General features: G+C 44.1%; 1 protein-coding gene across 1 annotated transcript in view; it reads left to right on the forward strand.

Annotated features, from left to right (window-relative positions):
* The first annotated feature begins 3,478 nt into the window (after positions 1–3,478).
* LOC121459043 (rho GTPase-activating protein 28) overlaps positions 3,479–17,135 on the forward strand; it is a 174,047-nt gene continuing 160,390 nt past the window's right edge. Inside the window, exon 1 of the mRNA XM_041668543.1 lies at positions 3,479–3,600. Coding sequence (XP_041524477.1) covers positions 3,479–3,600 — 122 coding nt within the window. The remainder of the gene's footprint in view (positions 3,601–17,135) is intronic.

Genomic DNA, 17,135 nt, shown 5'->3' on the forward strand with positions numbered 1-17,135 from the left:
CAAGAAACACAGACTTGCTTCTATTTGCCCTTACTCCAACCAACAGGAAGTGTTATTTCAGAGTAAATGCCATTGTCCACTGCCCAGGTAACTTTATCTTCCCAAACGTCCTCATGGCTGCTTGCTCTACCGTCCAGCCAGCTGCCCTTGGCTTGTGCTGTCATCCCTAACCAGTGATTCCCTACAGTTCTGAGGATGTCAACACGCCAATGGAGTCCGTTAGAACCACGATATCAGCTGTATATTCTGAAACCCAAAGACTCTCAAGCCCAAAAGTCTTCAGTCTTCAGCTAGTCCCTGCCACGTCTTTTTATTCAGTCCTGGAGATCAGCCAGGGTAGTGAGCATGGCAGACAAGGGTCCCACTGTGTAGCTATATCATGGTGGTGTACTTGATTGCTAAACCCTTTTTTTTTCAGATTTATTTATTTATTTATGTATACAGTATTCTGCCTGCATATATGCTTTCAGGACAGAAGAGGGCACCAGATCTCATTACAGATGGTTGTGAGCCACCACATGGTTGCTGGGAATTGAACTCAGGACCTTTGGAAGAGCAGGCAGTGCTCTTAACCCCTGAGTCATCTCTCCAGCCCCTGCTAAACCCTTTTTGGGGGGCTGGAAATCATTCACAGACACTTGCACAGACAATATTTTTTTAATCTTTCCTGGTAAGCACAATTATACCACTACAGCTACATTAGTAGTTTTGCTTATGGGATACTTCCTTAATTGCAGGGCCGGCTGATATGTCTTTCAGTGTCTTGACAGAAGGAGATGGAACACATAGCTCAGATGATGAAGACAGCTTAGTAAAAGAAGGCCTGTCTATAAAATATGTCAGGAGTAATAGAAATATGGCAAGATTCAAGCATACGGAGGCATCCCCAAACCTAGATCTGCTGACCAAGTAGGTGGCCGTTGCCAGACAACCGAGACAACAGCACGGAGGGCTATCATCAGGATCACAGCTTCAGGTGGAAGGACAGTCCTCCCAGTTGCATCAAGTAAGCCTGAGGACAACCTTTCCGTTCGCCCCTCTAGATTTCCTCTTGGGTTCTCCTTCGGTTACAGAGGACCTAACCCAGTGGTGCTCCAGACCCCGGAGAGAGAGACTCTACGTAACATCAGGTCAGCCCATCTGAAGGGTTAATGGAAGCAGCCTGAATAACACATTTTGCTACACGATATGTGCATTCTAGCATCTTTCTAAAGCCTGAAAACTCATGGATGCGGACAAGAGTCGTATTTAATTGTGTTCGCAGCACACACAAACATTTAGAAAAGGGTCCTACATACCAAACTCATTTCTGTTTGTTGTTTTGGTGCTATGAAGGTCTGTGAGTGATCTATAAAAAGTGTCTTGGCTAGCCTGAAAGATAAGAACTACTACCCTAGAGAGTGTGATTTCCTTCACCGGTTCACACACAATCCACCCATTCATCCATCCACCAAGCCTTCTGTCTTAGTTAGGGTGTACTATCATAGCCAAAAGGAAATTGGAAAGGGTAGAGCTTATTTCATTCACAGCTCCATGCAGCAAAGGCTGGGAGGACAGGAACTCAAATGGAGCAGGGAATCCGGAGGCAGGACCTAATGCAGAGGCCATGGAGGGTGCTGCTCACTGGCTTGCTTCCCCTGGCTTGCTCAGTCTGCTTTCTTATAGAACCCAGAGATAGCACCACCCGCAATGGCTGGCCTCTCCCGTCCACCACCAATTAAGAAAATGCCCCGCAAGCTTGCTTCCATCCCCGTCTTATGAAGGCATGTTCTTAATTGGGACTCCCTCCTCTCAGATGACTTTAGCTTGTGTCAAATTGGCATAAAAGTATCCAGGACATCTTTCAGGCATGTCTGCTACACAAAACAGGAAGGAGGTTCTGGGGCATAAAAGCAAGAAATGACGGCGGCCCTTCCGGAAGCTGGCAGTTTAGGAGAAAGCACCAGCTTGCTGGAAAATAGTAATCTGATCTTGAGTTAGCGATGGATTTTCCCCCTCAGAGCTTTCTAGTTCCTCGGGGGTTTCACTCTAAGAGCTTCCTGGTTCCATCTGGCCTGGCAGGGGGTGGGGGGGAGGGGGCGGTGAGGAGACCGTGATCCATTAGCAGTCACTCAAGTAGATGCTGGAGCAAAGATGCAGGCACACAGGGCCTGGTCTGGGCAGACTGCTTTAATTACAGGGCAGAATGAAATTATTCCTGTAACAAAAGCAAGAGCAATTTCTAGAAAGTGGCAGGGGGAGTAGGAGGTGGGAAGAGGGCTTTGATTGATGGTCACTAAGAGGTTTCGTTGGGGGCAGGAGAGAGAATTTTTAACAGAGTTTCAGCCAGAAACATGATTGGGGGAAGACTATATTGCACTTTTGGGAATGCTGTGTGTGTGTGTGTGTGTGTGTGTGTGTGCGTGCGTGCGTGTGTGTGTGTGCGCGTGCGTGCGTGCGTGTGTGGTGTGTGTGTGTGTGTGTGTGTGTGTGTGTGTGTGTGTGTTTATAACCCCCCTTAAAAGGCCTCCTGAAAATACCATCCACGGAGCCCATGGCAATCAGGACTAGCTTTCAGACAGTCTGGAAACAGTATCTGTCAGTGTGATCAGGCCTGGGTGGAGGAAAGGGATGTTAAGAATGAGGTAAGGGTCTGGTTGCTGCAGTCTTGAGGGTATAGGAAGGAAGGGCTGTCTTGAACTTTACAGAGGGATTGCCTGGACAGAAGGGAAATCAGGTTTATTGTAACTAGACAAGCAAACAGAAATGCAACCCAATTCTTTAATTTTTGGTTTGGATGCTTAAACGAGAGTGTCATATTTTTCTCCCTTTCTTCCCCAGAGCACCCATTCCAAACCTAGCCTCTCCCCGCCCCCCCCTCTTGCCTCAGGCATGGTTCCTGTCTCACTTCTGATTGCCAGGCAGGAAATGTTCCTAGCCATGGGATAAGCCTCCCGTTTGAAGGGGCCGAGCAGGAGGTTGAGGAGAGGAAAAGAGAAACAAAGGAAGAAAAACACAAACTTTACTAGAGCAGCTGCCAGGAGCGGCAAGTTTCAGGCAGGTTTCCAGTTTCCTAGAAGCCGGCGCCCGTGGGCGTGGCTCTCCGTGTATGCTAATCCGTCCGCGTTCTCTGTGGGCGTGGCTCTCAGTGTATGCTAATCTTTCACTGTAATCTGTGGGCGTGACCCTCGGTGTATGCTAATCTGTGCGCGGTATACTGTGGGGCGTGACCCTCAGTGTATGCTAATCTGTCCGCCGTCCTCTGGGCGTGGCTCTCCGTGTATGCTAATCAGTTCACTGTACTTCTGTAGGCGTGGTCCTCAGTGCATGCAAATTTGTCCGCTGTCCTGTGTGGGCGTGGTCCCCGGGCGGACGGGGCCGCCCTAGCCGCGGAGCCGTGGGGCGCTGGACGCTCTGGGCCGCTGACCCGCTCCCGGAGCTGGTCCACGCTGGTCCGGGTCTTTGTTCTGGGTCGGCGCGGGGACATGCACGGCTGAGGATGGAGGTGGAAGACTCGGGCGGCGTGGTGCTGACCGCCTACCACTCGCACGCGCGCTCGCAAGCGCAGGGCTCAGAGCCGCGCTGCGCGCCCCGGGCCGCCGCCAGTCACCCGCTCAGCAGGTACGGAGCCGCTCCCCGGGCTGCTCATCCGCCCGGGCGGAGTGGGGGGAAGGGGGGAAGGGGGCGGCAGCGCTTTGACAAGATTTTGTGGAGTTGATTAACTGAACCTGCTGTTTGTATGGAAATGAGAAATGGCCTGGACAAAAGTCTATGTGTGGCTGACTGAAACTAGCAGGGGGGGCGGGAAGGGGAGCACGACACACAGGGGATGGAGACTTGCAGTCTTGAAACTTTTATGATGAATTGGACACATGCATCTTTTCTGTGGAAGGCTCTCACTAGGTACTGGAGTATTTTTAAAAATTCTTAAAACCCAAAGACAAGACCGAGAAAAAGAAAAAAAAAGTTAAACACTGAGATTAACTTTTTGGAACTAAAGTTTCTCTCGAAAAGAAACCTCTGCCATAAAGACGTTCACTTCTAACGTAAATACTCTCCGTTGTGTCAATACAGTGATGTCATTGTTTGTTGACTGCTGGTGTCGAGTCTATGCAGCAAATGGCAATTCCTGTTTATTTCTTTGGGTGGGAAGAAGTGTGTAACACCCTCACCACGCGCATTTAGTCATCCAGGGAGCTGGATTACGTTGCTCTGACTGTGTCCATCTGTTCCACGAAGGATCAAGGTCAGTTAGAGCCTCACTAACTACACCAGAGATGGGTGAACAAAATATCCCGAATGTGAGACCGTTTGCTCTCTGGCATAGTCAGGGGCAGTACCTTTGCTTATGTTGCCGTCCACTATGAGTACCTCAGCGGATGCTTTATTTATTTTGAAGTCTGCACTTTGGTGTGTCTTGGTTTTCTCTCCTAGTGGCATTTTATAGCACGGTTATTTTCAATGACTTGTTTTTCCTCAAGCCTTTATGTTTATGAAATTACTTCTGTTTCCCAATTTAGTTGATTTGATTATATCACAGACAATGCTTTGGAAGGTTTCCATGAGATGAACCAACCACGCTGGCTTAGGGATGACACTGGGCTTAGCTAACAAAGAAATTCTTGTTTCTTCCAAAGAAAGCGTGTTGAGTCGAATCTCATTTTTTTTTTAATGTGGACAGTGAGAAATGGACCAATTTGCTCCAGCAGTAGGAGTCATGCATACCATTTAAAGGCTGCTCGAAGGTACAGACTCTCCTTCGTGTGTAGTGTGCGGTTCTTTAAAAACAAAGCAAAGCAAAACATCATCTTTGACCATTATGATTTACACTATGAGTGTCTAAAGAGATGTGATTGGATGCAAAGCGAGGGCCAATTGTGTGCAGTCTTAAATGGCTTGGGTGTCACTGTCTGTTTATAAGCCTTCGCAGCTGTCTGTGGGCACCAGCCAGAGAACCAAAAGTGACTGGGAGGAAGATGCTTTATTAGCCCAGCATGTGGTCTTGGGGAATGACATTGCATCAAAGTGGGGGAGTCCATCTTTTGCCATAAACCAATCAGGTCCAAATTTGTCATTTGGATGGTTGCCTTGCACCCTAGAGGATCCTCTCTCTGTGTTTCAGTCCTCTGAGGCAGGGGATGGAGGTGTGCACCCCCACGTTCTTCCCACTTTCGAACAGCAGAATCCTAGGAGAATAGCTTAACTCCTTGGTCCTCAGTGAAAGCATTGAAAATAGAGGTTCCTGTGTTTACCAGCAGCCAGAGGAGACCACATCATTAATCATGGTCTGATAACAGAAATGATCAGTCCCAGTTATTAACCTTTGACTTACTAGCTACTCATCAATACTTCCTTTCAAGCCAAGAAGCAAGATGGTATTGTTCTACTTGGGAAGAAAGTACTCTCTCTTTCAGGAACACGCTTTACTAAAAATGGCTATGTGTTTGGAGCCCTGGGAAGTCGGGTGATCATGAGCTCTGACCTCCCAAGGATCCTCATTCTCTAGTTCTTGTTAGCATAGATCAAAGCTCATCTTTCTTCCTTCCTCCTCAGGCCTCTACTTCACCTTGTTTATCTGGTTTCAAATCTGGGGTCCTATTTTTCCCACAAAAATATATCTTGTTCATTTAATTCAAATAACAGAGAAGTATCTGGTATATTGTAGTAGCCAACTACGTATTTCTTGAAGATATTAATGGGTTCCGACTAAGATTATAAAATGGCTGAGATAAAACCGCAGCCTCTTTGCACAAACTACATAGTAGCATAGTTCCTATATAGTAACATAGTAACACGCCAGGCATTGAAAACACAAAGATAAATGGGATGTTCTTCCTGCCTGAAGAACGTGGGCAGACCAATGGAATTTTTATCAAAAAAAAAAAATGAAACAATAGAGCTTTTGGAAGTAAAGAAGTGGTAAAACTTTTGAAAGAAGTTTCAGGTATAACTGGATTTCCAACTTCTGTTTAAGAATACAGGGAACTGGGGTCCACTCTGCTGCCTGCCAGCACTGGCTGAGGCTGAGGAATAGTAATGGCTTGGAGCCTCTGTTTGCCACACACTCTTTCTTCTGCAATTTCATTGAAATCTGAAAAATCTGTCTACTTAAATTCCTTTGGGGCCTGCCATCTTCTTATTTAGTTTTGTCAGAGTAACTAACCAGGAAAATGTGCCTGTCAGGCTTAGGGTAAGATTGCCCCAAACCTTGACTGTCACCCGCATGTCGACTCTGTTTTGAGTAGGCTACTTGAAGTACTTGGAGCACTGAACAACTCAAAAGGGACGTGGTGGCAAATGTGGATGATGTCCTTGGCCAAAAGTAGACATTCTCAGGACTTGGTTCCCTATTCATGGTTCCTGATTAGTGGAAAACTAAACGGATCCAAGCAATCTGGTCCCAAACATCAACTGTCATCCAAACATATTAGATCCGTTTAAATATCTGAATTTTATAGCTTCCTCCTCAGAATCTGGAAGAGTTCAGGGAATGGCTTGCTCTTGCCTTTGTCACACTGCCGAGTGGCAGGGTGTGCCAGGATTGAGACACAGAGGCTTCTTTTCAAATGGAAGAAGAGCAACCTTTATTTTGCCCCAAGCTAAAGCCTTTTATACCTCTGCTGCTTCTGTGGAAAACCAACGGCCAGAAAGAACACAAACATCCTTGTCAATTACAGACCACAGGAAGTTCCCCTGTAGGTCAGGGAGAGTGAGGGCAGCTGGATCACAACAGCCTTGTTTGATTGATCCCTTGCAGCTATACATGGGAGGTAATGAATGAAACCATCTCGAATCTCTGAGATCCATGCACTGTGTGTCTAAAAGACTATCCACTGGGGTTGGTTGGCAATATGTCATCTCCAGGTTTCAGTTTTTTTTTTAAAAAAAATTGATATTTAATGTAGATAAACAGTATTGTAATACTTGATATATGGATTATCCTTAGTCTTTTTCTTTCTAAGAAGGTCAGTATGTGAAGTTTAACAGTGTACTTACTGTAAATAAGACATGTTCCTCCTTCTTGGAATTTGCCTGGGGAGTTGGGGCATTTAAAATACCACTGTATTTCCTTCTGAGTCCTTCTGTGTTTCTTATAGAATTCTCTTTTTGTTTTCTATGGTCTCTGTAATCATATTCATTACAATAGAGCACACTGTGCGAAGTTTTGGTTGTTAATTCTTACAATAATTTCTTCACATACCTTTTGTCTCTTAAGATTTTCTTAGGAGTTTATTCGAAGGCTCTACAGTCTTTGCTCTGACTTCTCAGAAGTCATACGTTCATGCCTGTAGCATTGAATCGTAGTCTTTTTATGGGGCTAATCAATGAGATTCTGCAAGTGTTTCTACCTGTGAAAATAAATTGTTAAATCACCTTCAGATCCATGCCTTTTTAGAAAGGTCAGGCTTCTACGCAGAAGCCTGAGAATGTTGACAAATACCCAAAATACTTCCACTTATAAAGTGAGGATTATTCAGAGATGATGCTAATTGCCGGCTTTCTTCCAGGCATTTTCTTGGTTATATGAAATAGAGTTGCAGATATTTGGAGGGGAGAGCCTGATATAAAATGGCCATGATTAATTCTAGGTTGACTTCCTGAGAAATGACAAAAGAGAAAGAAAGAAAGCAGCTCTTCCTCAAAAGCAAATAGAGCCACCATGCAGGTTGCCCATGGGGTTTCCTCTACAACCCTCCCCCACTTTTCTGAAGACTCTTTGGATCTTAATTAACATCACAGCCGTTCATTTACTAATGATAACACTTTGATAAAACAGATTTGATGAGGAGTAGGAAGTAAATACTTTGAGCAAAGCTAAACAGCAACTTTTAGTGACGATCTTTGTTGGGGGATACTTTTCCCGGGTTGAAATTAAGTTTAAAAGGTGTGTATTTTGACATGTCAACATTTGCTAAAATTAAACATTTATGTAGGCCCGTGTAAGCTTATGCCTATACAAAGGCCACCAAATTCTAAGGGATGATGGGCTCCTTGTTCTGGAAGGTTCAGAAAGAGTGATGGAAGTGGAATTATTTGAAAAGGACGGTTATTTATGGGCCATTTTTATATTGTGCTTGAAAGCAGAGCCTGTGTCTGTGGTTTCCTGTGTGGACTCCCTGCCGAGCAGAGGGGCCTCCATCTGTAGAGCTGCTGCCAAACATCTGGTCTATTGCCTTTGATCCTATCATTTGGCTAAACATTTGGCCAGTTGCTCTGTCCATTTTTAACCTGCTCAGTTCTCCCTGACCACTAACCCCTAATGTAAGCCCAAACACACAGGAAGTTTGGAGTGATCTAGAAGCACCTTCTCCCCTTAACTTTTAATTTTCAAGATGTACAGTTGCATTTACAGAAAAATTTTCGACAATAACCTTTACCCAGATTCCTTAGATGTTACTGTGTTGCAAAACCAGCATTGCAATGGTCAAAATTGCATAAATTAACCATGGCATACTACAGTTAACTAAACTATAGACTGTGTTTTTATTTTACTAGTTTTCTCGCTGTCATTAATTTTCCTGTTATATAGTTGAATCCAAGATCCCATGGTGGTCCTAAGCAGGCCCCTTGAGGCTCCCCTCAGTTGTGATCATCTGTCTTTTGTGACCCTGGCGCTTGTTGAGAGCTCGTTGGTTATTTTAGAGGAAGCCACTTAAATTGAGTTATTGCAGTGTGTGTTTATGACGTTGGTGAGAGTTTGAGAACGTTCAGTGGAAGTGAGGATGGGCCATCTTGTCAGGTCCATGACACTAGGATGTTATAATGACGTAGATGCTGGTCACCTCGCTAAGATGGCGTTGCTAACTTTCTATACCACAGAGTCACCATTTTCCATTTTGCAATTAATTATTGTCCTCCTGGAAATACTTCATACATATATCTTTTTCTTCCCCAGCTATCCTGTGCTGATTGTAGCCTCTGTCTATGGATCATGGCAGCAAAATTTATCACTGTGGTGTTTTGATGATGATTTTTGCTATCATTTCATCTCAGTTTGACTTCATTTATATACCATGAAGTAATCAATTCATCATCCTTTCTAACTTTATTACTTTAATGTCCATCACTCCTGCAAAGTGATCCCAATGTAAGTTGTCGCCAGTGGCCTCGTGATGAAATGACTTAGTTGATTTACCTGGCTTGACTTTGTGAAAACCTTGAAGATACATTTCCTATTTTTTTAAAGCTCCTTAATTTTTTTTTTTTGGAAGAGAAATTTATTGAAACTTAACAGAAAAAAAAATCATAAAGTTGCTACATTAAATGTTCTGTGATTAGATCTCATCTTTTTATTTCTAAGAAGTGTCTTGACATCTGTGTTTTCCTGAGGTGTTACCTGAGTGTCTGCATATGTATATTTTCTAAAAGCCACTTGTTTTATTCATATTTTGGATAAAATCCCAACTAGGCCATAATAAGGTGTTCCAGTGGCCCTACCTAGCAGGACCCCAGGAGGTAGGATGTGGCAGAACATGGGCCCAGGAAGAGAGTGAACCCAGACTCCCTGGGCAAGTCTGAGGAGGGTGCCCTGCATATGTATGCTAACCCATGGAAACATTCCAATGTGCATATAGTCATATTTCTTTCCACACCATCAAACCTTACGCTGTCACTGCTGGAGTAATTGTCACATTCTTATTTCTCAATCAAATGGTCTCTGGATATCAGCTTCAGCTGAGAATAAGAGGAAAGTGTTAGGGACCAAATAAAAAGAGGTGAACGGAATATTATAAACTGAGACTGCACTTTGGTTTCCTTGCCACCCAGACCCAAATAATCACACAAAAACTATGAATTACAACACTGTTTGACCGATGGCTCAGACATATTTCTAGCTAGCTCTTACATCTTAAATTAACCCATTTCTTTTCATATGTGTATCACCATGAGGCTGTGGCCTACCAGTAAGGTTCTGGTGTCTTTCTTCTTTGGCAGCTACATGGCGTCTGCCTGACTCTGCCTTCTTTCTCCCTGCATTCAGTTTAGTTTACCCATGTGCCTATATTCTGCCCTGCCATAGGCCAGAGTAGTTTCTTTATTAACCAACGGTAATAAAACATATTCATAGCATACAGAGGGGAAACCCACATCAGAATATTTCTTAGAAGGAAATTTGGGGACTTTAAGTAGTTGACTCTGTACTCTATATGGAAATTCAAAGTTGGCTACATCATCCCTAATCAGTGTAGAAATGAAACTTTTCTTGATTATTCTAAAAATAAAAAAAAAAATCCAGCATGAGGCCCAAAGAGCTGGCCCAGAGGGTAACGGTGCTTGCTGCCAAGGTTGACGACCTGCATTCCATTCCCAGGAGCCTCACAGGGAAGGAGAGAAAAGACTCCTGCAAGTTGTCCTCTGACCTCATGCAGTGCGACATGAATGTACACATGGGCTTGCATACACACACACACACACACACACACACACATTAAAGTAAAATATAAACATAAGTAAGTAAATAGGTGATGTGTGAATCACAATTTAGTGAACTATTAGTAAGATGTGTAAGTTACTAAAGAGTAAGTAACCCATATGTGTATATTGTTTTATTTTTTAATTTTAATAATGATAATAATTATTATTCTTTAAGATGGTGTCTTGCCAACAATGTGGACACTAAGAGAGACTTACATAGATATAATCTACATGGGAAGTAGAAAGTAGAAAAAGACAGATCTGAGTAAATTGGGAGCATGGGGACCTTGGGGGAGGATTGAAGCAGGGAGGGGAGCAGAAAAAAATGTAGAGCTCAATAAATATCAAAAAAAAAAAAAAAAAAAGATGGTGTCTTGCTCTGCAGCTTTGGCTGGCCTGAACTCCCTGTGTAGCCCAGACTGGTTTTGAATTTGTGATCTTTGCCATTTGCTAGAATTAAATGCATGGACCACCACTCCAGGCTTAAAGTATTATTTATTGTTGTTAATTTTCCAACTTGCTGAAGAGTGAAATTAGACCCACATCTCGCACCCTGCACAATAATCGATTCAGATAGGATTAAAAACCTTAATCCAAACTAGGACCCCTGAACTCGTTACAGGAAAACATAGAGGAAACACATGAGGACCCCCCGCAGCACAGAAAATGGCCACAAGGATTGATAAGGATGTTATATGCCATTTAAAAGCTTCTGCTTATGAGAAGAAACTATCAACAGAATGAACAGACAGCCTGAAGAGTTGGATCAAACCTTTGCCAGCTCTATCACAGACATGGGTCAATCTCTAGACTACATAAAGATCCGCAAAAATTAAACAACCAAACTCACAATCAACAAATGGGTCAATGAGCTAATATATTGACAGGTCCTCAGTTAAAAGAAACACAAATGACCAATAACTATTTTAAAGAGTATTTAAGATCCTTAGCTGTCGTGGGGATGAAAACCAAAAGCACTTTGAGAGACCATCTCACTCCCATTCAGTGGCTGGGATCAAGGAGACACAGGATGACTTCCCCTCTGGTGGGAGTATGAAGAGCTCAGCCACCTGGGAATCAACCTGGAGGCTTCCCCAAAGGCAAAGCATAGAGCCACACTGCGATGAGTCTCTGTGTTGCTCCTGGGCGTGCACCAAAGGACTCCAGGCCTCACCACAGAGGCACATACACACCCCTGCTATCACTGATTTTATCCCAACAGCAAGGCCATGGACCCAGCCTACAGGGCCGTCAGCAGATACCGAAGGTGTGAGAACACGAATAGCCACAGCAGAATTTGGTTCAGTTGTAAAGAAAAGTGAACTTCCATAACGTTCAGGAAAACGGATAAAGCTAGAAAATACTGCGTTCAGTGCCGTAACCCAGGCTCGGAAAGCCAATGGCACGGGTTTCCTCTCATGTGCAGATCCGTGTGTGTGTGTGTGTGTGTGTGTGTGTGTGTGTGTGTTTGTCGGTGCGTGGGTAGAGGTTAGAAAACTAGAAAGGGGCCCATGAGATGGGAAAAAGGAAAGGGCTTCGGGCGAGGGGGATGAGCAGAATGCTGTGGTATGAACCAGGGAAGGGGAGAGCTGGGGCAGGGAGCTAGTGGAGAGCCCCAGTCAGGGAGAGCTGGGGCAGGGAGGTGTGGAGAGCCCCAGTCAGGAAGAGCTGGGGCAGGGAGCTGTGGAGAGCCCCAGTCAGGGAGAGCTGGGGTAGGGAGAGCTGGGGCAGGGAGAGCTGTGGAGAGCCCCAGTCAGGGAGCTGGGGCAGGGAGAGCTGTGGAGAGCCCCAGTCAGGGAGGGCTGGGGCAGGGAGCTGTGGAGAGCCCCAGTCAGGGAGAGAGCTGGAGCAGGGAGAGCTGTGGAGAGCCCCAGTCAGGGAGAGCTGGAGAATCAACCAAAACCGAGCATCTCTGAGAACACTGCAAGGAAGCCCATTACTTTGTACGCCGGCTAAAAAGCATAAAGGGAGGTGGCTGGAGCGCATCCTTTGCGTACCGCATGTGTCCTGTCACAAGTCAGTGAATGACTGTCCCAGATAAACTATCTAACAGGTGTCAAGTGCCAGGTTATTCCAGGGCTGGGGAATGCACTCTAATCCTCATTCGGAGGAACAGCTGGGGTGTCGTGTTACTCTGAAAAACTGACTGGGTCCGTGCACCCTGTGATCCCACTAATGACTGGACAAGGATTGCACACAAACAGCTTGAAGGACGGGAAGGAGGAACTGTGAGCCCGAGATAAAGAAGCTTGGAGGAATTTGTAAGCTGACTTATCCAGGCTGTTTTCGTCCTTTCTGGGTTGTGGTGCCAATTGCCTTTTATACAGAAAGTTAAATCTTTCTATCGGCCATGAACTCTGTGGAGAGTGGCAGGGATCTCTTGAAACATCTGTAATGGATGGGGGCGAGAGTTCCTTTGAAGTCGATCCCCACTCATCTATGAGAACCGGCACAGAAAACACTGATGAGCGCACTTCCCTTTAAACAAACACCGGTGTATCCGTGTTCATACCAAGCCACGGGTGCAGTTATGTGGTTTCCTTCATTGTCCTGCTTCTCCTCCTCCTCTTCCTTCTCCACTTCCTCCTTCTCCCCCAACTCCTCGTCAATCAAGGCCTCCTGCCTTGTCCTCACTGACGCTAGGATTGCAGGCTTAGGTCACCATGTGAGAAATCTGACAGATGCTAGAAAAATAGCAAATTAGAAAAGGATGATAATATGCCAGTACAGTGGTGCACGCCTTTAATCCTGGCACTCCGGAGGTAGAGGCAAGGGGATCTCTGTGAGTTCAAGACCACCCTGGTCTACCAAGCAAGTCCAGGCAAGTCAGGGCCACACAGTGAGACCCTCTGTAAACAAGCAAAGGGTAATACAGCAGTAACATAGCCCCCCCCCCACCCCCCTTCACTGCTATGCTTTCAAAGTTCAAACCCTACAGGGTATGCCAAGCTCATACGTTAGTGCATGGCGTTAAAGCTGTATTTCAGTAGCGATAAATGCAAAGGAAAGAGTGCGTTTGCAGTTAGAGAAATAAAGCTAAACTTATTTTCTGGAAGTTTCTTCCTTACCACAGCTCTCACCTGCTGCTCTAATGAGCTGTGGGCAATTAGTCACACGTCAGCCTCTTAGCTTACTGAGCGCGTACTGTGGGGTGAACACTGGACTGAGAGCTTGGCGTGCAAGTCCTGTGACCCAGCAGCTCAGGCACAGGGGAGTCCCTGAAGACCACACACACACAGCAAGGCACTGGGAGCCAGGGCTCCAAAACCTGGCGTCAATGTGTCACTGCAATCCTGTGACACTAATCAGTATATTTGAATAATAATTTGATGACTGATTCGTTGAGAGCAACTTTTAAATGGAAGATGTTATAAATGTTCAGAGTTGGTTTAATCTTTCATCTTACATATATATTATTCTGTTTGTGTGTGTGTGTGTGTGTGTGTGTGTGTGTGTGCGCACGCATGCGTGTTTGAATGAGTGTGGACAATGTATATGGTGCAGGTCCCACAAATGAATGTCAGATTTCTTACTTGGCGACTTTGCACCTTATATATTGAGGCTATGTTACTTGAATCCTAAACTTGATGATTTGACCAGCTAGCCAGCTTGCTGAGGAATCTTGTACCTCTGTTTCCTGAGCCTTGGAATTATAGGTGGGTTAATACACACAGACACACAGATCCCCCATCAGACCCTCCACCAGGGCTTCCTTTTTTTTTTTTTTTTTTTTTTTTTGGTTTTTTGAGACAGGGTTTCTTTGTAGCTTTGGAGCCTGTCCTGGAACTAGCTCTTGTAGACCAGGCTGGCCTCGAACTCACAAAGATCCACCTGCCTCTGCCTCCCAAGTGCTGGGATTAAAGACGTGCGCCACCACCTCCCGGCCCACCAGGGCTTCTTAAGATTTTCCCTCTTACAACCTCTTTTCCTCAAAACTTTTTATGCAACTCTGATATTGATAGATAAAATAGACATACCAATCAAGCATTAACTAATAATGAATCATAAAATTATTTTAAAACAATTTTGGCATATAACTATTACCATTTATTAAAATCAAAAGCAAGTTTGCACACTACTGAGGTGAATTGCTTATTCATTTTTACATAAATAATTGAATTTTGGCTGAATAATTGATACTGCAGGTTACAAAGCATTGTATTTCAGGGTCAAATGAAACTTTGATTTTATAAACTTAATTCTGAGAATATCTCTTTTCATAAATATATAGTAAAAAAATGGCATAACTATGCTTACACTATTTCAGAATTTGTTAGAAATTTTAACACAAATTATTTACTAATTTTTAAATGAAATTTAAATGTCTGATTCAGACAGCAATTTTTATTAATTTTTAATTTTTTAAAAACAGAAAAGTTATTTTATATAATGCATCCTGATCATGATTTTCCCTTCACGTGTCCTCCCAGATCATCACCACAACTTCATGTCTTCCTTCTGTCTCTCTTAAGAAAGCAAACAGCTGCTAGGTAGTGGCACATGCCTTTAATCCCAGCACATGAGAGTCAGAGGTAGGTGGATATCTGTGAGTTTGAGGCCAGCCTGGTCTACAGAGCGAGTACCAGGACAGCCAGGACTACACAGAGAAATCCTGTCTTGAAAAACAAAAAACAAACAAACAAACAAACAAAAAAAAGCAAACAAAAAACAGGATAAAACAAAATGAGCAAACTAGCAAACAAAAAGAGGAAAAGAGAATTAAGTTTAAAAAAATCTTGAGAAACACATACACACTCAGATATACACATGGACAACCAAAATCCATAAAAACTCAAAATTCATAACCATAATATACAAGCAAAAGATCAGTCAGGTAAAAAAAATGCGCAGATGAAGAAATATAGACAAAAAATTTGCAGAAATACCCTTGAGTTAATTCTGTTTTGACCGCCTCTGCTGGGCATGGGGCCTGCCATGAAGCGTGGTTTGCATGACAGCGAGACTTTGTTTTGAGAGTCGTTGTTAGTTGGGATAGCTTCTGGGTTGGGGACAAGAGCTTTGTCTGCTTCCCCGTCTCGTCTAGTTTGGATCTATGCAAGCGTTATACATCCTGCCACCGTCTCTGTGAGCTCATAAGTATGTCGGTCTTGCTGTGGTCACAAGGCCTTGTTTCCTTGGTGTTTTCCGTCTTGTTTGGCTTCTGCATAGTTCTCCATTGGAGACTGAGTTTCCCACGGTCTCTCACTCTCTGTACATTGCCCAATTTTCGGTCTCTTCTTATTCCCATCTACTATAGGAGAAAGCTTCTTTGATGATGGCCGAGTGAGACACTGATCTATAGGTATATCAGGATGTCATTAGGAGGCATTTTATTGCTGTGCTCCTTTAGCAGAACAGTGATATTGGCCTCCCCACCCTTCCTCAACCATGCCTACCTAGTCTCAGATTCTTAGCCACCTGAGCAGTATCAGGCATGGATTCTATCCCATGGAGTGGGCCTTAAGTCCAAGCAGAGAGTGGTTGGTTACTTCTACAACTTCTGTACCACTATTGCACCAGCAGCATTGTAGATTGAGGGGTTTAGCTTTCTCTGATGGCATACAAAGTATCTTCCAGTACCATGAACGCTAGTCGTTAGGGGGTGAAGGAACTAGTTAGGTCCCAGCTCGACTTGTCCATATTCAGTGATATATTTAGTTATTTGGTGATTCCATTTAGATTATTTTCATATATATGTATAAACACACACATTTATATACATATTATATATACACATTTATTTTCATATATATGCATATATGAAATACACATATATGATACATACGTATGTGTGATGGAGGAAAGTCATTGGCTAATAAAGGAACTGCCTTGGCCCATTTTATTGGTTAGAGGATAGGTGGGAGGAGTAGACAGAACTGAACGCTGGGAGGAAGAGGAAGTGAGGTCAGAGACTCGACAGCTCTCCTCTTGGGAGCAGATACCTGAGAGAGACGCCATGCCCCGCTCCCGGGATGAAGCTCCGACCCAGGATGGACATAGGCTAGAACCTTCCCGGTAAGCGCACCTTGGGGTGCTACACACAGATGATTAGAAATGGGCTAAATTAATATGTGAGAATTAGCCTAGAAGAGAATGGGCCAAGCAGTGTTTAAAAGAATACAGTGTCCGTGTAATTATTTCGGGGCATAAGCTAGCCGGGCGCGCGGCTGGGGTGTTGGGGATGCAGCCCTGCCGCCGCCCTTATTACTTCATATGTGGTTTTATTTCTGGGTCTTCAATAGATTCCATTGATCAACATGTTTGTTTTTATGCCGATAACCGTGATTTTCTTGCTATAGTTCTGCAATACAATTTGAGATCAGGGATGCAGCAGTTCTTTTGTGATTCAGGATCTAAAGAGCAATTTTTTAAAATCAAACATTCTAAAATAATACAGGCCACGGATTTGGTACATGCAGGGAATGGTAGTAGGAAAATAGAAGTCATTATGTTTCTGCATGAGCAGAGAAGTTTATGTGCATGGTAAAAATCCCACAGTTCCTATCCTGAGTTTCTGATCTGAGCCAAGGTGTTTTAGTCTGTGGTTGCTGGCACTGGGTGGCTTGCCAGCATGAGCAGTGAAACACGCAGCATAGACACCCTGTGACCCAGTAGAGACCCTACTGCCAGAAACACCTCCAATGGCTTCTGATTGATTTTTACTTCATTATTGGTTATGGTGCATCCAGAGTTTTACAGTTGCCAACTTCTTACACATACAGTTATTCGACTCCATATAG

This window comes from Microtus oregoni, unplaced genomic scaffold (assembly GCF_018167655.1).
Source record: "Microtus oregoni isolate MIOR12 unplaced genomic scaffold, Mior012 000018F_ref0000195, whole genome shotgun sequence".
NCBI classification, from domain to species: Eukaryota; Metazoa; Chordata; class Mammalia; order Rodentia; family Cricetidae; genus Microtus; species Microtus oregoni.